We start from the raw sequence: 22,196 nt of genomic DNA, 5'->3' as shown, positions 1-22,196 counted from the left end.
GGGGGAAGAAAGGAAAGAAAAAAGCCACAGGCTTGGATGTTTGTAAAAATAGTTTTCCTCAATCTTATCCCGAGACACATTATTAACAAGACAACCAGCAGAACATTGTGAGTGACAGGTCACAGGGAAACATGACCCACTGAGTTCCCGAGGTGGATCCCTGACATTTGGGGGTGGTGGCCTCAGTAATGTCACACCGGAACCTCCAGACGCCAGGGCAAAGGTTAATCTCAGCAGAAATCTGGTGCATCGCATGGACATGGTGCCTTGGTTCTTGTCACCTCCATGGAACAGATACAAAAGGGGGCCTTTTGGAATCCAGAGAAAAGCAGAGAAGAGAAAGGAATTGTAGGCTTCCTTTGCCGGTAGGGAGCAGAGTGCCCAGGTGCATCTATGAATGTCTCATTTTTGAAGTGACAGCGTATGTCTCACTCAGGTGCTGATCTCAGAGACACAGCAGTCAGTGGTCCTGAAGAGAGATCTTACTTCATTCCCTGCCCAGGAACTGAACCTGGGTAGCCTGGATGAAAACCAGGAATCCTAGCTGCCAGACCCCCAGGGGCTGGAGGCTAAGAAGCAAAGTTACCCAGGCTCTTTCCCTGTTTGAAAGCAAGAATGTTTCAAGGAGGCAAAAGCTGTAAAAATGGGTACAAAGTTTATTACTAAAGAGTGCAGCATAACATGTGGGAGGGCACACAGAGAAACTGTTTACTGAAGGCAGAAACAAGGCAGGGGCATACCCGGAGAGGGGTCCTGAATGAGGAGAGCAGTGAAGAGGTGCTTTGAAGCACTTGTAATGGGCAGTCCTTCCAGATCTTTGTTTACAATTGGCCAATTACCTTGTTTCTTTCCTCACTCCTGACTGGTCCCAGGACCCTCCCCAAGATGCGTGTAGAGGCCTGGGGTGCATGTTCCCTTTTGGACCCCCTTTTAGAAGGCTTCCTGCACATGTGGGAACAGGGAAGTTTTCCTTGACCTCGGGAGTGGTCGTCTTACCTCTTTACTTTAGCAGAGCTCAGCTTCTGCCACTAGCTTTGTCCTTGGAGCTGGGTGGGGACACAGCTAGAATTTTACTCCCCTTGACAAACACCAGCTGTCTGGCCCCGAGGCCCATCTATCTCCTACCTCAGTGGCTCACGAAGTCACCTTGCTGACACCCCGACTCTCTCTTACCCTCACCAGGACCACGTTCAAGGCGGTGCCGGACCTGCACTTTGTGTTCCTCATCGTGCCATCCTGCATGAGCCTCGGTAAGGCCTCCTCCACCACGTCCTAGCTCCAGGAGCTGAGACAGGAATTTTGTGCTTAAAATGGGGCATCGAGGATGGGACATAAGAATGGTCTCCAGGTCCTTGAGACGTAACGTGCCCATCTGATTGTAACAATTAAAACATATGTTACATATACACGGAATCTAGAAAAATGGTACTGAAGACCTTATTTACAGGGCAGCAGTGGAGAAACAGACATAGAGAATCGATTATGGACATGGGTGAGATGAATGGAAGGAGTAACGTGGAAACTCACATTACCATATGTAATGATAATTACATGTAATGGTAATTACCATATGTAAAATAGATAGCCAACGGGGATTTGCTGTGTGGCTCAGGAAATTCAAACAGGGGCTCTGTATCAACCTAGAGGGCTGGGATGGGGAGGGAGATGGGAGAGAGGTTCAAAAGGGAGGGAACATATGTATGCATATGGCAGATTCATATTGAGGTTTGACAGAAAACAAAAAAATTCTGTAAAGCAATTATTCTTCAAAAATAAATAAATAAATAAATAAAACACATGTTAGAGTGAAAACTTCATTTTTCTCGAAGCCCTAAAGTTACTTGTTGGTAAATCCAGGCCTCATTTCTTTGTCTCTGGGATTTAGGCTCCACTCTCATAACCGTGTTCAGCCAAGTGGGGTATGTCCCGAGCCTGACGAATGATGAGGACTTTGCCGTGCATGTGTGTCACAGGCACAACCACTGCCCTCAGCTGCACATCCGCAAAGCCAGGTAAGACTGGTGCCAGGCCTCCTGGTACCTAAGCATTTACCCTGACAGGTACCTTGCATGCGTGTGTGCTCAGTAGCTTCAGTCACGTCCGACTCTTGGCGACCTCATGGACTGTAGCCCGCCGGACTCCACTGTCCATGGGGTTCTCCAGGCAAGAATACTGGAGTGGGTTGCCGTGCCCTCCTCCAGGGGATCTTCGCAACCCAGTAATTGAACCCGCATCTCTTATGCCTCCTGAATTGGCACGCGAGTTCTTTACTACCAGTGCCAGCTGGGAAGCCCAACAGTTACCTTACAGAGAGTTTAAAAATTGCCACTTCTTACTGTAAGTAATTATAGCTTGAATGAAATTGCTTTAGAATACCCAGGAACTTTCATTCGTTTGGAGGTGAGGTGATTAGAGTTCCCCTTGATGACATAATAGGATTGCATGTCTGAGAGTCATTGCATGCATGATTCAGAGTCACTTGGTGCCATGTGGTCAGCAAAGCTGTGCCTTTACTACTTAAAAGTTTCTAAAGTCAGACCCCATATTTGACTTTTTGTTTTGATGTGGAACTTTTAAAAGTTTTTAATGAATTTGTTACAATATTGCTTCTGCTTTACGTTTTGGTTTTTTGGCCCGGAGGCATGTGGGATCTTAGCTCCGCAACCAGGGGTCAAACCCGCACCCCCTGCATTGGAAGGCCAAGTCCCGTCCACAGGACTTCTAGGGGAATCCCACCATATTTGTGGGTTTTGTTTGTTTTTTATGTTTTTCCATGTGCTTTGTTTGTTTCTGGTGTTGCCCAACTGTATATGGGATCTTAGTTCCCCAGAAAGAAAGTGAAAGTGAATTTGCTCAGTCATATCCAACTCTTTGTGACCGCATGGACTGTACCTGCCAGGCTCCTCCATCCATGGGATTTTCCAGGGAGGATTACTGGAATGGGTTGCCATTCCCTTCTCCAGGGGATCTTCCCAACCCAGGGATCAAACCCAGGTTTCCCGCATTGCAGTCAGACTCTTTACCATCTGAGCCACAAGGGAGCTTAAGGGATCAAACCCTCACCCCCTGCATTGGAAGCATGAAGTCCTAACTACTGGACTACCCGGGAAGTTTCTGTTTGGGGGGCGGGGTGGCCACACCATGTAGCTTGCAAAGCTGTCAGTTCCTCAGCCAGGAATTGAGTCCGTGCCCCTTGCAGTGGAAGGATAGAGCCCTAACCACTATACTACTAGAGAATTCCCATCATTGCCATATTGGATAAGTACTCGGTTTCTTTAGAAAGTATAAAATCTCAATTTTTAAAAAGCAAGAGTCTCTTGGACTACAAGGAGATCAAACCAGTCAATCCTAAAGAAAATCAACACTGAACATTCAGGGAGAGCCTTCTATTTACCAGGCAGGTAGTATTATGAATTTGTAATAATGGCATCAGGTAGATGTAGATCTTGATCTTGGTTTTACTGGGCCTCTGCAGGCCTTGGTTTCATCTCTGTCAGTGGGTGTGAAGATACTGCATGCCACGTGGGACTGTTGTAGTGATGGGATGAGCTGACACAAATCAAGCACTCAGCACACTGCCCGTCACATGTAGGTACTCAAGGAAATTAAACATTATTACTAATATTATTAGAGTTAAGTGGGGGAGACAGATCCACTTACAAGCTTTAATGCTTCGTAGCTTGGAGGAGGGAAGGAGAGAGAGGGATCAAGACAGCTTCATACCACCCCCTGCTGCTGCTAAGTCGCTTCAGTCATGTCCAACTCTGTGTAACTCCATAGACGGCAGTCCACCAGGCTCCCCCGTCCCTGGGATTCTCCAGGCAAGAACACTGGAGTGGGTTGCCATTTCCTTCTCCAATGCATGAAAGTGAAAAGTGAAAGTGAAGTCGCTCAGTCGTGTCTGACTTTTCACGACCCCATGGATTGCAGCCTACCAGGCTCCTCCGTCCATGGGATTTTCCAGGCAAGAGTACGGGAGTGGGGTGCCATTGCCTTCTCCGCATACTACCCCCAGGCTCTCCGAAATCTAAATGTCCACCAAACTGCAGTCCTTCTGTGCAATGGATACTACTCAGCAAGGAAATTGAATAAACTACAGATATACACAATAATGGGCTTCCCAGGTGGGTCAGTGGGTAAAGGATCCACCTGCAATGCAAGAGACACAGATGATGTAGGTTCGATCCCTGGGTTGGGAAGATCCTCTGGAGGAGGGCATGACAACCCATTCCACTATTCTTGCCTGGAGAGTTCCATGAACAGAGGGGCCTGGTGGAGCACAGTCCTTGGGGTCACAAAGAGTCAGACAGGACTGAAGTGACTGAGCATACACAATAGCGTGGACCAGGCTCAGAAAGTTTATGCAGAATGAAAGAAGACAGACATGGAAACAAAGACTCTATGCTGTTTGTGCGATGTACAAAATGGCAGAGGCCAGATCCACAGATGCTTCTGGCCGATGCAAGAGTATGGTGGAGGGACAGGATGGGGAGACCGTGCTCTGTGGTTTGATTAGGGTGCATGCAGCTGTCAGAAGTCATCAACTTTTAATACCTGTGCATATTACACTATGTTATTATACCTCAGTGGGGGAAATGTAAATGAAAAAGAGGCTTCACAGAGAAGGTAGCCTCTGACACTAGTCAGGGGAGATGAATCAGAGTTCAGCCAGATGGACAGCATGGGCAGAGGCATGAAGGCAAGAGAGCATCAGGCAGGTGGGCAGGTATGAGGAAGCACTCAACCGAGATGAGCAGACTTCAACTTGGAGCCAGCAGGGAGCACTGAAGGAAGACGTGGTGTGGACTGTGTGTCAAAGAATAACTGGTTTTCCTGTGGTCAGTGGCTTGCAGGGGAGTAGCACAGGACAGTTTAGTCAAGAGTGATGCTGGCTAGAATTCAGGCAGTGACCAGTCAGAGGTCCAGGTCGTGGAATGGACCAAGGCAGGTGCACAGATGGAAAGAACTGATTGAGAGGGAGGGTGCAGTTTGGTTGCCAGTTGTATAGAGAAGTTGAAGAATGAGGATGAGTTGATGGTGATGCGGGATTTTCAAGGTTAGTGGGGGCTGGTGTATTCTTGCCTCTTCTTAATATCTTCTGCTTCTGTTAGGTCCATACCATTTCTGTCCTTCATTGTTCCCATTCCCTTGATACCTCTTAATTTTCTTGAAGAGACCTCTAGTCTCTCCCATTCTACTGTTTTCCTTTATTTCTTTGCATTAATTGCCGAGGAAGGCTTTCTTAACTCTCCTTGATATTCTTTGGAACTCTGCATTCAAATAGGTATATCTTCCCTTTTCTCCTTTGCCTTTCACTTCTCTTCTTTTCACAGCTATTTGTAAGGCCTCCTCAGACTATCATTTTGCCCTTTTGCATTTCTTTTTCTTGGGGATGGTCTTGATCACTGCCTCCTGTACAATGTCACGAACCTCTGTCCATAGTTCTTCAGACACTCTATCAGATCTAATCCCTTGAATCTATTTGTCACTTCCACTGCATAATCCTAAGGGATTTGATTTAGGTCATACCTGAATGGTCTAGTGGTTTTCCCTACTTTCGTCAATTTAAGTCAGAATTTGGCAATGAGGAGTTCATGATCTGAGCCATAGTCAGCTCCCAGTCTTGTTTTTGCTGACTGTATAGAGCTTCTCTATCTTTGGATGCAAAGAATATAATCAATCTGATTTCGGTATTGACCATCTGGTGATGTCTGTGTGTAGAAACTTCTCTTGTATTGTTGGAAGAGGGTGTTTTCTATGAGCAGACAGAAATGGTATCAACCTAACAGAAGCAGAAGATATTAAGAACAGGTGGCAAGAATACACAGAAGAACTGTACAAAAAAGATCTTCACGACCCAGATAATCACGATGGTGTGATCACTCACCTAGAGCCAGACATCCTGGAATGGGAAGTCAAGTGGGCCTTAGGAAGCATCACTATGAACAAAGCTAGTGGAGGTGATGGAATTCCAGTTGAGCTATTTCAAATCCTAAAAGATGATCCTGTGAAAGTACAGTACTCAATATGTCAGCAAATTTGGAAAACTCAGCAGTGGCCACAGGACTGGAAAAGGTCAGTTTTCACTCCAATGCCAAAGAAAGGCAATGCCAAAGAATGCTCAAACTACCGCACAATTGCACTCATCTCACACGCTAGCAAAGTCATGCTCAAAATTCTCCAAGCCAGGCTTCAACGGTATGTGAACCATGAACTTCCAGATGTTCAAGCTGAAATTAGAAAAGGCAGTGGAAACAGAGATCAAATTGCCAACATCTACTGGATCATCAAAAAAGCAAGAGAGTTCCAGAAAAACATCTACTTCTGATTTATTGACATGCCAAAGCCTTTGACTTTGTGAATCACAACAAACTGGAAAATTCTTAAAGAGGTGGGTATACCAGACCACCTTACCTGCCTCCTGAGAAATCTGTATACAGGTCAGGAAGCAACAGTTAGAACTGGACATGGAACAACAGATTGGTTCCAAATCAGGAAAGGAGTACATCAAGGCTGTATATTGTTACCCTGCTTATTTAACTTATATGCAGAGTACATCATGAGAAATGCTGGGCTGGATGAAGCACAAGCTGGAATCAAGATTGCTGGGAGAAATATCAATAACCTCAGATATGCAGATGACACCACCCTTATGGCAGAAAACGAAGAAGAACTAAAGAGCCTCTTGATGAAAGTGAAAGAGGAGAGTGAAAAAGTTGGCTTAAAACTCAACATTCAGAAAACTAAGATCATGGCATCTGGTCCCATCACTTCATGGCAAATAGATGGGAAAACAATGGAAACAGTGACAGACTTTATTTTGGGGGGCTCCAAAAATCACTGCAGATGGTGACTGAAGCCATGAAATTAAAAGACACTTGCTCCTTGGAAGAGAAGTTATGACCAACCTGGACAGCACAGAGACATTACTTTGCCAACGAAGGTCCATCTAGTCAAAGCTTTGGTTTTTCCAGTAGTCATGTATGGATGTGAGATTTGGACCAAAAAGAAAGCTGAGCACCGAAGAATTGATGCTTTTGAACTGTGGTGTTGGAGAAGACTCTTGAGAGTCCCTTGAACTGCAAGGAGATCCAACCAGTCCATCCTAAAGGAGATCAATCCTGGGTGTTCATTGGAAGGACTGATGCTAAAGCTGAAACTCCAATACTTTGGCCACCTCATGCGACAAGTTGACTCACTGGAAAAGACTCTGATGCTGGGAGGGATTGGGGGCGGGAGGAGAAGGGGACGACAGAGAATGAGATGGCTGGATGGCATCACTGACTCAATGGATGTTAGTTTGAGTAAACTCTGGGAGTTGGTGATGGACAGGGAGGCCTGGTGTGCTGCAGTCCATGGGGTTGCAAAGAGTCAGACTCAACTGAGCAACTGATCTGAACTGGGGAATGGTGGATTCATTAACTAATGGTAAAAATAATAGTGCTAGATGTAGAGGAGAGAGTTTGAGGAGATCATGAGAACAAAAGAGATGGTCTAGTTTAGGGGGATATTTTAAAGTACAAAGCAGAGAATTAGAGCAGAATTTTGAAAGATGAAACTCTTAACAATAATAAAGAAAATTGGAAGATAGTCACAGAAGTCAAAGACTCTTAAAGTGGCAAATCAGATAATTTGTAGGCAGATCAAATCATTTGATTACAAAAAAGAGGCCGTTGGATTTGGCAATTTAAGACACTGATAAGATGAATAAAATTGATGAACTCCTAGCCAAACTTATCAAGAAAAAAGAAAAAGAAAGCAGACTTACTACCAATATCAGGATTGAAAGAGGTGGTATTAGTACAGATCCTACAGACATTGAGGGGCTTCCCTGATAGCTCAGTTGGTAAAGAATCTGCCTGCAATGCAGGAGACCTGGGTTCGATCCCTGGGTTGGGAATATCCCCTGGAGAAGGGAGAGGCCACCCACACCAGTATTCTGGCCTAGAGAATTCCATGGACTGTACTGTCCATGGGGTAGCAAAGAGTCAGATACAACCGAGTAACTTTCACTTTACAGACACTGAAAAGATTCAAATCTATAAATTCAACAAGTTAGATAAAATGCTTATCTGAATTGTTTAGATAAATCTAATCATCTAAAATGTTTCCTATTCCCTGAAAAACACAAACTACCTACACTCATTGTAGAGATGGTAATAATTGAATAATTCTATATCCATTAAAGAAATGTCAGCTGAACCTTGGGTAAGAAAGAGCAAGGGTGGCTGTGCCCTGACAGTGGCCTCTCCCCCAGCCTCCAGCCCCAACCCACCCCATCTTGGTTTGTGTCTTCTCTTTTCCTCCCGCTGTGGCTCTGAACACTACCTCTGCCAGAACCTGGGCCTCAGCTTTCTCCCAGGCTCAGCCCTTTGGCTCCTCTGTACCAGTCTTGGCCACTCAGTCCAGTGCTCTACTCCTGGCCACTTGGCAAATTGATAATTATGTTATGAGACAGTTCCATAAATTAATTTCTTAGGGTCTTGTAGTCTCATAGTTGCTGTACTTTAATCTCAATTTCATTTAAAAATTAATCATTTTTTTTCCTGCATTTGCTAACTAATGTGGGGCATGGGCTCATTTAATAAAATGAATTATATTTTCTGATCATAAAAAGCTTAAAAATTACTCCTTGTTTCATTATTCTATGTGAGTATATAATTGTACAGACACATGAAAGTGTTACATATGTATTCTCTCTCTCTCTATATATATATATATACACACATGCATATATGCCTATAGTCATGATAGTATGTTTTGTTAATTGTATTTTCCACTTAATATAGCAGCTCATCCACCTTCCAGATCTATTTTGTTGTTTTTCGTGGCTGTGTGGCATTTCATTGTATGAAACGCCACATCGTGTGGCTTTACTAAAGTTCATTGAGGTATTCCTTGTTTATGGAAATGTGTCATCTTTTTTTTCTATAGCATGTAATGCTGTGGTACTGCTATTTTTGTCTGTAGTATAGATACTTAGAAGTGGAATTTCTGGGTAAGGTTGCATTAAATACTAAACGTTTAAAATAGATACTACCAAATTATTTGACTAGAATAATCACGTTGATTTGTATCTTAACCAACAGTCTCATTTTCTTGCATTCTTGCTAGTGGCGGATGTTTCACTTATTAAAACTGTCTGCAGTACAACAGTAGTTTGTTATTTTAGTTTGCATTAATCTAAATATTTGTGGGTTTCAGTGCCATTTTACAGTTTCCATATTAAATGAAGAAAATAACTGCATTTAAAATAATTTCTAGTTTAGACAGATGATTAAACATGTACATTGAAAGCAGACAGTTCTTTGAGGGAGGTCGGAGGGGAATGGTTACAGATGAATTAGCACATTTTTAAGTCTTCTTTTTTTACTTACTAGATGACCAGTTTGTTATAAAAGGCCATGACCTGGGTACAGCCAGATGGACGAGATGCACAAGGCAGGTTGTGGGGAAGGGCTCAGGGCGCCTCCTCCAGTCTCCCCAAACCTCCACACTCCGAATTCTCTTAAAATGTATACGAAAAGTATATGGAATTTGGATTGTGCAAATTGTTATTTCCTTGGGGAACTGTAAATCTTACATTTTTTCAATGTAGATATTCATCAAGACATTATTGTAATGGAAAATTATAGATAAATCCAATGCTGACACTGACATATACAGAAGCTGCCTATCTCAAAATCCCCTATTTCTGGTATGTGTGTGGGGGTGGGGTTGGGAATGAGTGGAGTAAGGGAGATTAAGAGGTAAAAACATCCAGTTACAAAATAAATGAATTATGGGGGAGAAAAACACCTGTTTCTTCTACTGTGTAAAAGGTAAATGGCATCTTGGCTAACTCGGTGATGTGGCTCCTGCCACTTCGGGACGTGGGTGGCTGGAGAAACCTGATATAGGATGTGCCCCACCCAGTGCTGGCTCCTAGGAGCACATGGGAACTGGGGGTCAGGAGCTGGTCTCCCCAGTTCTCATCTTCCCACCTCCTTCTTCCTTTCTTCCTTTTACTCTTGCAAACTTGAGTGTTACGAGTGCCAACCTTCCTGCGGACAGGCTGTCCCCGGCCTGAACTAAACCTCCCATTTCCTTTCCCTGAGGTCTTGCTTATTTAGCCTCCCTCTGAGAGTGAGCTGTCCAGAAAATCTTCCAAAATCAGTTCACAAGAGGAACGTGGTCCTGGTGGCCAAGAAATGACAGGGGGTGCTTTGTAGTGAGGAAGGGATGCTTATGAGAAGAGAATTTGGGCTGTAGCACTGAAATGTAGAGGCAATTATGGTGTCATGAGAGTTGGTGTGTTTGCTTGCAGAGGGGGAGGGTGACATATCTTAGGGGTCCTCCAGCCACAGTGTCCCAATTCGAGTTTTGACACCTGTAGGCATGGGACTTCAGATATCTGGAAACAGCACTCATGTGGACAAGCTCCCTCCTTAATGATGCAGGAAAAAACCATTTTGGAGTCCAATGAGTATGACCACGCATCCACTTAGGCTGCCTCATTTCTCGTTTCCCCTACATTTATTTTCTGACATCTGTTTCATCTCTGTTGATACTTGCACTGTTAGTTAATGGTGAAGAACACAATCCTTAAGACACCAAACCAGTGAAGGGTTTGGGGATATGATTATGCTTCTGCTGTTTACCTAGCAACATATTCAGAGCCAGCACTCTGCCGTGAGTATCCCTAGTCCCGTTTCTCTGACTCACCCATATTGTGCTGTAGTGTCCCCCTCTACTTAGAAACTAATTATCACAGTTACTGTTCTGTATTTTGTATAATACATGAAGGAAAGCGCAGCTGCTTCTAGACACACCTTTATTACCTGTCATGGACTTGATTCATCACTGCTGGTGGATTTGAGAAGTTCTGAGATGTAGAAACGATTGAAATGGGCTTTCTGGGAAGAAACCTACCTTTTCAAGTCCTCACAGGGATGGGAGAGTACTTACCGAGGAAATGATTATAATCGTGCCGTAAATCAGGGTTGTAAAGTAACTTAAAGTTTCCTTAATATAGTACTGCTTTTTTTGCTAATAACAGAAATTAAGTTAGGTCAGCATTATTGCTATTTAAAATAGATTAAAAAAGTAGGACTTTTAAGATTGGTGTTTTTAAAATGCTCACTTTTCACCTTTTAAAGCAGTTATTTTTATTAAGCATTTGATAGTCTTATGATTTTTTAGGAATCCACTTAAGCTTGACTTCTAAGCAATTTCATGTAAATAAACATTCTGATGTTTGAGTGATAAATATTCTAAAGCGTTCAAAAAGAACATGTGGGGCAATTTGGAATTTCCCCAGTGGTCTTCTTGGGTCCTGATAAGTGACCCAGCAGATAGAATTTGGTTCACAATCCAGCTGGAGCAGAGATGTGCCAACGTAGATCAGATCGCAGTGGTGGAAGTTCAGGAGCCTCTAGTTTGCCTCAAATGTGCTTTGAAGTCATCCTGAAGTCCTCCACAACTTGTTAAAATCATGACTTTTTCCAATGAGCAAGAGGCTAAAGGGTTCCAAAACCCATTTTAAAGTTTTGAATGGAATATACAGTTTAGAAATGATGGATTTGATTCTCCTAGAGAAGACCACTAGAGGTCACAAGAGATCTTGGAAAGAAAAAGGTGCTTTGTTTCACACATCTGAATAAAAAGAAAAATCTGGGTGCCAAGTTGGCCCCTACTTCAACTCCAAATTAAAACCAATTGTGTTAGGGGTTGGTTTAAGCAAAATACACAGCATTCTTTAGCACGACCACTAAACTGGATTTTCTGAATTTTTCTGTCTTCACTGATTTCTTAAAGAATGTTGTTTAGTCACTAAGTCTTGTCCAACTCTTTGTGACCCCATGGACTGTAGCCCTCCAGGCTCCTCTGTCCATGGGATTTTCTGGCAAGAATGGGATTTCCAGGAAAGAATACTGGAGTGGGTTGCGATTTCCTCCTCCAGGGGATCGAACGTGCATCTCCTGCATTGTCAGGTGGGTTCTTTCCCTCTGAGCCACCAGGGACACCCCCTCTTAAAGAATATACACACATATATGCACGCACTCAGGCTTGAAGAAATACAATATTTATGGCATTTAAAGTGACATCAGAATCCCTTTTCCAATGGCACATTTTCAAGTCTCGCTAATGACATGCGGATCCTCTCTGGTTGTGGCAGATGCCTTCAGACAGCAGAGAGGAGGCCGTGCCAGTATCCCGAACACAAAGGTGGGCTGCAGCCGTCGTTTACATCCCATAAGCATGAGCTTTCCTTCTATGCGTTCGCAACGGTTTCTTTGCTGGCAAGGAAACAATGTGCACCTCCCTGTCCAGGGAAACCTCCTGAGGGCTCTCTTCCACACTTGTGATGCTGTAGAAGAGGGGTCAGGATGCTGAGGGAGCCACTGGCCACCAAGGGACCATGCCAGCAGCTGGGCAAGTGCCCTGGCGTCTGGCATCACGCTGTTGCTTGAAAGCCCCCCTCGCTAACATGGAGGAGGTGGGAAGTGAGCCTGTTCTTCCTCCTCCCCACCTCCCAGGAAGCCAGCAAGAGCTCCCAGGTCCCTGTCCTTCTTCCCCTTGCCTTCTCCAGGGCTTCCAGGACAGTGGGCCCCAAGCCAGGTGTCCTGAGAAGCTGCTGATTTTCTTTGGCTTTGGATTCCACCCCACTTTCACCTGGCATGGTTCTCAGAGTCTGATGGGCATTTAGGGGCCTCAGGGATCAAACCAGTTTCTATGGGAAGGGCCTTTTGTTTCCTCCAAACAGGTTAAAATAAAATAGTCTGCAACTAGTTCCATAGCACAGGAATCATCGTCTACTCCAAGCCTCGTAACGGCTGCAAGCTCTAGAGGAAAGTTGCCCCTTACTCAGTAGCGTCTTCCCTGGTGTGTCAGTACTTTGTGTTGATCAACTGGAACCTTCAGAGTCATCATCACCTAAACATGGGGGGTCATGGAGGTGCTGGCCGCGTGGCCCTGCTGTGCCCAACGGCTCCACGAGAAGTGGCTTTCCTCCTGAGTGGCAAAGTGAAAGTGAAAGTTGCTCAGTTGTGTCTGACTCTTTGCAACCCCATGGACTGTAACCTCCCAGGCTCCTCTGTCCATGGAATTCTCCAGGCGAGAATGCTAGAGTAGATTACCATTTCTTTCTCCAGATGATCTGCTCGACACAGGGATCGAACGCGGGTCTCCTGCATTGCAGGCAAAGTCTTTACCTTCTGAGCAGGCAGCGCACAAATTTAAACACTTTTCTGAATGAGTTGTTTTCGGTAGCTGGGGTGTCTTATTTCCAAGGGGCTAGACTTTGTCACATGCCATTTGAGACTACAAGAGGCTGATGTCATACTTTATCATTAGCACCGGGGCTGATGCAAGAGCATAAACCATCGATTACCCCAAGGAACATGCTTGCAGAACAGGTTCCTCTTTATACATTTTGGGGATGGGCTTAAGGGAGAGACTCTTCAGAGCTCCACAACTTGGATGTTTTCTTCTTCTTTTTCCCAGAAGAATAAGTACTGAGGTGTGATTATGGATCACTTTGTTCACAGGCTGCCGAGGGCTCATGATTAGGCATTCGACCCTGGGTCTCTCTGAGCCTTTATTCTTGATTTTTATACCACGAAGTAGTGTTTTTGTGTCCATCATACGGATAAAAGCCCATGGTACACAGCTGATTTTGGAGTTCTCTGAGTGATAGCTGTCTCTATTCTCTTGATTAGGATATTGAATTACTTTCACATAATTTAAAATAATTACCTCTTGGAAGAAAAGCTATGACCAACCTAGACAGCATATTAAAAAGCAGAGACATTACTTTGCCGACAAAAGTCTGTCTAGTCAAAGCTATAGTTTTTCCAGTAGTCATGTATGGATGTGAGTTGGACCATAAAGAAAGCTGAGCACTGAAGAACTGATGCTTTTGAACTGTGGTGTTGGAGAAGACTCTTGAGAGTCCCTTGGACTGCAAGGAGATCCAACCAGTCCATCCTAAAGGAGATCAGTCCTGAATATTCATTGGAAGGACTGATGTTGAGGTTGAAACTCCAATACTTTGGCCACCTGATGTGAAGAACTGACTCATTGGAAAAGACCTGATGCTGGGAAAGATTGAAGGCAGGAGGAGAAGGAGACAACAGAGGATGAGATGGTTGGATGGCATCACTGACTTGATGGACATGAGTTTGAGCAAGCTCCAGGAGTTGGTGATGGACAGGGAAGCCTGGCGTGCTGCAATCCATGGGGTCGCAAAGAGTCAGGCATAACTGAGCAACTGAATTGAACTGAACTAATATTGGGACTTCTCTGGTGGTCCAGGCACTAAAGATTTTGCAGTCCCAATGCGGGGGGACCCGGGTTCAATCCCTGGTCAGGGAACTAGATCCCACATGCTGCAGCTAAGAGTTCACATGCTGCAACTAAGACCCGGCACAGTCTAAATAATAAATCAATATTTTTTTTAATTCTTAAAAAAATATTGGTGGGGACTTTAATTTTGGGGAAGATATTTGAAAATGAATTTGTTGTCTATTCTTGCCTAGAATCTTTTTTTTTTTTAAGTACTATCGTTGAGGACTCTGTTTACAGAGAAAGTCACTTCTGGTAGCAGCGCCCTTTTGCAGGCTGTGGTGTGGGGAAGGGAGGGGTGTCCTGAACGCAGTGGGGCCTTCTTGGCTCTCCCAGCAGAGGGCTCGGGCACTCAGATAGAGGTTGCCGGCAGGGGTTTCGGAGTGTGTTGGATGGTGGGGTGGGGAGGTGGGTGGGATGTGAAGTCGTCCATAGCAGATGCTGCCAGGGGCTGAATGCCTGTGAGAGAGTAACCTTGAGGGCGTCCCTGTGTCTGCACACCGTACCCCCCGACTCTCCTCGTCTCTGCCCTCATGCAGGTGAGACCCCAAGGCCACACAGTGAGGAGAACTGAGCAGTAGTCTCAGCAGGGGAGTCGGAGGGCTGGGGTGGGTTCACATAGCCACATAGCCCGTCAGACCACATAGCCACTCCTGGCAAACAGGCCTAGTGATGGCACCCCCAGGGAAGTGCCTGTGGTTGGGGGAGTGCCTTCCACATTGGCTATCACTGTTGCCCCTGGGCTATGGGCTCCAGGGTGTGCAGACGTCAAAGGTCAAACAAAGCAGGACTCTGGTGAGGACAGATTTTAATCCTAAATGACCACTGGGAGAGAACTCCATTGGGAGTGCAGTCCAGGGTGGACCAAACTCGGCTTTCATTTGTACAGAGGTGACTGGGCCTTCTGAAGTGAAAATACAGGAAAATAAAACACAAAGGAAGGGAGGAAAGGAGGGAAGGAAGGGAGGGAGAAAGAAATATGGAATTTATGTGATCAGTTTATCCTGGAGGAATTTAAAGCATTGGATCCAAGAATTATTCTTTCGATTATATATTGTGATTTACAGAAAGGGCAGACAGTCTGCTTATATCAACAATGGAGAATAAAAGGAGGAATCAAGTAATATTATCAAGATCTCACAAGAAAACTGAACTCTGCATCATCTTTTAAAAATTCAAACTGTAATAATTTGAATTCTGAGGGTATTGTAAAGACACTTCATAGAGATACAGATCAAGAAAAATTATATTTTAAAATTGCCTTATAGCTAATAGTTGGGGTAAAATAAAGCACCTTAATGTTATGATTGTTTCTCACAGAAATGTTTTTATTCTAAAAAGATTTTTTATACTGACAAATTATGCAGTATCTAAGAGAAGAAGAAAACTGCATAGCAGACCCAAAGGAAAAAAGACTGAAATTTAAATTCAGGCAGTGATCTTGTTCTTTAAGTTCTTATTTAGAATCAATATATTAGCATTTTCTTATAATATAAAATAGCAATTATGACTGAGAAAATTATTATCTGGTGTTGTCAGAGGGTTGTTCTAATACAGTTGTTCTACTGTATTAGATATTTGACTAAAACAAATCAATTATATGCTATGAACTCCAAGGCAGTAGAAATAATACATTGCATACAATAATAGATATATATTAGCTACAATGTAATTTAAAATCTGTTGAAACAGAAAATACTGTGAAGTACGCTTGTGATCATATCTAATGAACATCAATTAACCTGCAGAAGCAAATAGAAGTCATTCCAGGCAAAAGGATATATGCTCATTAATATCAATCTGTAGTTGTATAAAATAAAATGGGCTTTATCGGAAATTTTTTAAAAAGAGAGAGTGAAAATGAGAGAGCCCTTATGAGACTCGTCTGAGTGTGAAGCCAGGCTCCTACCCTCCTGCAGACGTTCGGAGATGGGGTAACCACAGGTGTGGGCTGGAAAAAGCTGGAAATTCTCCTGGCAACCTGAGCTTGCTCAGGCAGGCACTTTAAGGGAGTCTCACATCATCCTAGGGACGTGGCCTTGAGCTGTCATTAGTAACTGCTAGTATTTGTTCAGATATTCAGGCCAGTGCTCAGGCTTAGTCAAGAAGAGACTTCGAGTGTCCCGGGTCAGAATCTGGTCAAGGGGAGAGTCTTTGTCATTCATTAGATGGAGCTGCTAGTAACATCCGGAGAAGGCAATGGCAAGCCACTCCAGTACTCTTGCCTAGAAAATCCCATGGATGGAGGAGCCTGGTAGGCTGCAGTCCATGGGGTCGCTAAGGGTCGGATACGACTGAGCGACTTCACTTTTACTTTTCACTTTCACGCATTGGAGAAGGAAATGGCAGCCCACTCCAGTGTTCTTGCCTGGAGAATCCCAGGGACAGGGGAGCCTGGTGGGCTTCCATCTATGGGGTCACACAGAGTCGGACACGACTGAAGTGACTTAGCAGCAGCAGCAGCAGCTAGTAACATCAAAAAGAACATACTAGAAGTTAGAGTGGGATGTCTTCCTGACCCAGGGATCAAACCTGCATCTCTTATGTCTCCTGCATTGGCAGGTGGATTCTTTACCATTACAGTCAGACACGACTGAAGCGACTTAGCAGCAGCAGCGCCACCTGGGAAGCCCCATGAGATGGCAGAGTAATGAAAGCAGAGGGGGAATAAAGGCTAGTAGCCAAATCAGTTATATGAGAAAAGCAATACAAATATGGAACATTTTTAAAAGAAAAGGACCAGGAAAATGTGTAAGAACATCCTAGACAGGAAAACTAGAATAGCGTTCATCAGGAATCTGCTACAAAGAAGAAACAAACATGTAATATGGCAGCAAAATGAAAGCCAAGGGTCAGCACCACTGTGCTGCCATAAACCTGGTTCTTGGGTCTCCCATCCCTGCCCACACTGGGGGTCAAGGTCATGGTAGGCAGTCCTGGGAAGGAGGCTTGAGGTAGTCATGCCCAGGGTAGGGAGCAGAGCTTCCTTACCTGCAAACCAGCATCTCCTCCTCCATGGAAGAAGGCATCTCAGGAGTAAAGGACACCGTGGGCCCCTTGAAGGAAATAGTCTTTATCAAGGGCATTCCCAGAACCTTTACATCTTACCTGTGATAATCCACGAGGGACCCTATAGCGGAAAAGTGTTTTTAGACTATGGCTTTCTTCTAAGGGGAGGAAGGGGGTGCTGGGAGCAGTGTTGTAGAAGCAGTACTCCTTGAAACACACATGGGAGGTGCTGTGTCTATCTTCCTGTCCTTTGGCTCACGAGCAATGCTGCCCCTGCAGTCTGCACCCAGCCGGTGAGCGTGTCCCTTCTGCCTAGAACAGCCCCCCTCCAGGTCTCGACATAGCTTCCTCCCCATCTCTCATTCAGGTCTTGCTCTGGTGTCCCATCCCTGACCCCTTGGCCCCCTCACTCTCCATCCCAAAGCAATTGGTCGCACTTTGAAATGTTCAGGAGACTTGTTTGTTACATTCTTGTCTATTCCCCCCATTACGATATAAGTCCATTTCTTGGGCGTGTTGCTCTATCCCTGGCATTTAGGACAGGGTCAAAGGAGCAGATGGAGGAACCAACACTGATTTAGGCCTTTCCTTTGACAGGGTGGAAGATCACGACGACCTCATGCCAATATTCCTGCGCCACGATACCATCCTGAAGGAGACATATGGCGAGTACTTCCTGGCTGAGCTCATCGAGGCCCAGGATGAGGAGAATCACTCTGTCGTGTGTGAGGTGCATGAGAACTCATCTGGGGCCCACCCGGGAGAGGGGTGAGAGGAGGGCAGCCCTGGTCCTGGTTTGAGGAACATCCTTGGAGCCATGACATCACCCGCTTCCCCAGGGTTCCCGCTTTAGGTTTTTCAGATTTTACGAGGCCCTCCCAGATGCTCAGTCTTAGCAGGTTCGAGCCTGAACTAGACACAGCTGACTCCAAGTTCCTGGAAAACAACTTAGGCAAACATCTTATCGTTTGGGCTATGTGCTTCTTGGCAGATGTGCAAGTCATTTGTATGGATAGCGACAGTTAAGGCGACCTTAATCAGTGATGGCGGGGCCCTGGGTGTGATGGATTTAACTGATGATGACCCTCAGTTTCAGAAGGTGAATTCTATCTCAGAAAAAATTCCTGATGCCAGGTTGCAGTCCGAACAATGAAATCAATCATTTGGGGGTAGAGCACGTCAGTATTTTGAAAACACTCCCCGTATACTTTCCATATGCAGTCCAGGTGGTGAAACATTGATCTACATGATGGAAGAAGACACATCGGGAGAAAGCCAGGGTGGGGACTTTCCCTGGTGGTCCAGTGGTTACGACTTCACCTTCCAGTGCAGGGGATGCAGATTCAATCTCTAGTTGGGGAACTAAGTTCCCATATGTCTTGTGGCCAAAAAACCAAAACATAAAACACAAGCAGTATTGTAACAAATTCAGTAAAGACTAGAAATGGTCCACATCCGAAAAAAAAAAAAATTAACATCTTAAAAAAAGAATAAGATGAGTTTAGAGATTTATAGAGGCTTAGTTTCAGGTGAGAACTGGCCTTAAAAATTAGATTCAGGTGTACTAGTCCATGGTAGTTGTTTCTTCTGCATTGAAAGACTTAATTTTTTTTCATATTTAGGTTTATGTGTTGTCTTTTAAGGATGTTTGTTCAAATATTGTCATTTGGCCTTTGGCTCCAGGCTAGTGACCAAAGGAAGGGTCAGGAAGCATTTGGGTCCAGCAGCACCATTTTGAAAAACCACGTCTTACGCAATGAGTCAAAAACTGTGTGTGTGTGTATGTGCTGAGTTGCGTCCGACTCTGCGGCCACACGGACTGTAGCCCTCCAGGTTCCTCTGGCCATGGAATTTTCCAGGCAAGAATAAGAGTGTGGGTTGCCATTTCCTACTCCAGGGGATCTTCCCAACCCTGGGATCGAACCCCCATCTCTTGTGTCTCCTGAGAAAACTCAAGACATTTACCACCTGAGAAGCCCTGATAGATAAAATGGTTCATACAGGCCCAAATGAGATTTTAATGGTCCCACTGTACCCATCCAGTTAAGTCAGTTCTTTGTTTTTTAGAGAAGGCATTTATTTATGTATTTATTTTTCCAGTTTTATTGAGGTGTAATTGACATATGACACTGTGTAAGATTAAGGTGTACATTGTGTTAGTCTGATGTACTTATTTTGCAAAATGATCACCACTATAGTGTGAGCCAGCACCTCCATTACTTTACAGAATTGTTAATACCATTTTCTTTTGTGGTGAAAACATTTAAGATCTACCTCTTAACCACTCCCAGGTATGTAATACAGTGTTATTAGCTGTAATCATCATGCTGTACATTAGATGCCCAGAACTTATTCATCTTATACCTGGAAATTTGTATCCCTTGATCAACAGCTCCTGATTCAGTCTAGGTAGCTTGTCTGTTTCTGGGAATTTGTCTTTTTTTTTTTTAGGTTATCCAATTTGTTGGTATATAATTAATCATAGTAATCTCTTATCCTTTGTATCCATGAAATCAGTTTTAACACCTACTCTTCCATTTCAGATTTTGAGTGTTCTCTCTTTTTCTTAGTTAGTCTAGCTATCAGGTTGTCAATTTTGTTTATCATTTAAAAATGCAGCTCTAAGTTTTGCAGATCTTTTTGATTACTTTTCTGGTCTCTACTTCATTTATTTCTGCTCTTCTCTTTGTTAATTTCTTCCTTTGGCTAATTTTGCGCTTCTTAATTTGTTCTTCTTTTTCTAGTTCTTTGAGGTTGTAAAGTTAGGTTGTTGATTTGAAATCTTCCCTTTTTTGGTTAATATAGGCATTTACTACTATAAACTTACCTCTTAGAACTGCTTTTTGCAGTATCCTATAAATTTTGGTTTATTGTATTTCCACTTTTGTTTCAAGATTTTTAAAATTTCTTTTTGATATCTTCTTTGACCTCTTAGTTGTTGAAGTGTATATTAAATTTTCATGTATTTGTGAATTTTCAGCTTTCCTCATATTATTAATTTCTAGGGTAATACCATTGCAGTTGGGAAAGATACTAGGTGTGATTTAAATCTTTTTAATGTGCTAAGGCTCATTTTGTGATCTGTCGTATTCTGCATCATGGACAGTGTTCCGTGTGTTCTTGAGAACGATGTGTATTCTACTGCTGTTGGATGGGATGTTCTGTACACATTTGTAAGGTCAATTTTATCTAACGTATGCATCGAGTCTAACATTTCCTGGTTGATTTCCTCTCTGGATGTCTATCCATTGTTGAAAGTTAGCTATTAAAGTCCCCTGCTAGTATTGTATTGTTGTCTATCTCTCCCTTCAGATCTGTTAGTATTTGCTTATCATAGTTAGGTGCTCTGATGTTGAGTATATATATTAATATATTTGTGATTGTTATATCTTATTTTTTTAAATTATTGATTTATCCATTTATTTTTGGCTGTGCTGGGTCTTCATTGCTTTGCGTGGGCTTTCTTTAGCTGCAGCGAGTGGGGGGCTACTCCTTCTTGCAGTGCACGAGCTTCTCACTGCGGTGCCTTCACTTGCCGCGGAGCGGAGGTGCGAGGTGCACAGGCTTCAGTAGTTGCAGCACCTGGACTCAGTGGTTGTGGCACATGGGCTTAGTTGCTCTGTGGCACGCGGGATCTTCCCGCACCAGGCAATGAACCTGTGTCCTCTGTGTTGGCAAGTGGAGTCTTATCCACTACACCACCAACGAAGTCCTATTGTATCTTTTTGATGAATTGACCCCTTTATCATTATATAATAACCTTCCTTGTCTCTTTTTTGGGGGCCTAAAGTCTGTTTTGTATGGTATAAGCGTAGCTACCCATGCTGTCTTTTGGTTTTCACTGGCATGGAATATATTCTTCCATTTCTTCTCTTGAAAATGATATGTATCCTTAAAGGAAGTGAATTTCTTGTAGGCAGCAAATTGATAGGTCTTGTTTTTTTTATCCATCTAGCTACTCTGTATCTTTTGATTGGAGAATACAATTCATTTACACTTAAGAGCAGTTACAGGTAAGGACTTATAAATGCCATCTTACTGTTTTCTGGCTGTTTTGCAGTACCTTTGTTCCTTTCTTCCTGCCTTCCTTTATTTTTTTTTTAAGTGTGAGTCTTATTTTTTAACTTAATTTTATTTATTTTATTATTTTTTTATTGGAGGCTAATTACTTTACAACATTATATTGGTTGATTTTGCCACCTGCCTTCCTTTATGAGTTGATGATTTTCTTTTGTGAAATGGTTTGATTCCTTTTTCTTTATCTTTTGTGAATCTACTGTAGATCTTTATTGGATGGTTACCATGAGACTTACATAAAACAACTTACAGACATAAAAGTCTATTTTACACTAAAGACTTAATTCAATTGCACACGAAAGTTTTACCCTTTTACTTCCCTATATTTTTAATATCATAATTTATCCCTTGTATATCCCATATTTACTAACAAATTATTGAAATATGAAATTGTCATCCTTTAATCTTTACACTAGAGTTAAGTAGTTAATGCTTTGCCATATTAAAGTTTTATAGTATCCTGAACTTGACTGTATACTTGCTTTTACTATTGTGTTGTATATTTTTATATATTTTTGTGTTATTAATTAGCATCCTTTCATTTCATCTTGAAGAACTCCTTTCAGCATTTCTTACAGGGCAGGTCTAGTGGTGATGAATTTTCTTAGCTTTTGTTTGTCTAGGAAAGTCTTTCATTTTTGAAAGACAGATTTGCTGAGTGAAGTATTCTTTATTGGCAGTTTTTTTCTTTCAGCACTTTGAATGTATTATCCTGCTAATTGCTGGTCTGGAGGGTTTATGCTGAGAAATCTGCTGATAGTCTTATCGGGGGGGCGTTCCCTTGG

The 22,196-nt window shown here is 43.3% G+C and overlaps 1 protein-coding gene across 1 annotated transcript in view; it reads left to right on the top strand.

Annotated features, from left to right (window-relative positions):
• The window catches only part of CFAP61 (cilia and flagella associated protein 61), a 246,292-nt gene that overhangs the window by 16,009 nt on the left and 208,087 nt on the right, over positions 1-22,196 (top strand). Inside the window, exons 5-7 of the mRNA XM_055430665.2 lie at positions 1,183-1,250; positions 1,886-2,012; positions 17,932-18,064. Coding sequence (XP_055286640.2) covers positions 1,183-1,250; positions 1,886-2,012; positions 17,932-18,064 — 328 coding nt within the window. The remainder of the gene's footprint in view (positions 1-1,182; positions 1,251-1,885; positions 2,013-17,931; positions 18,065-22,196) is intronic.

Source organism: Moschus berezovskii, chromosome 15 (genome assembly GCF_049115385.1).
Source record: "Moschus berezovskii isolate FMDL1 chromosome 15, NW_MosBer_1.0, whole genome shotgun sequence".
NCBI classification, from domain to species: domain Eukaryota; kingdom Metazoa; phylum Chordata; class Mammalia; order Artiodactyla; family Moschidae; genus Moschus; species Moschus berezovskii.
The sequence above is the reverse complement of the archived record's forward strand: the minus strand, read 5'-3'. Positions and strand labels throughout refer to the sequence as shown.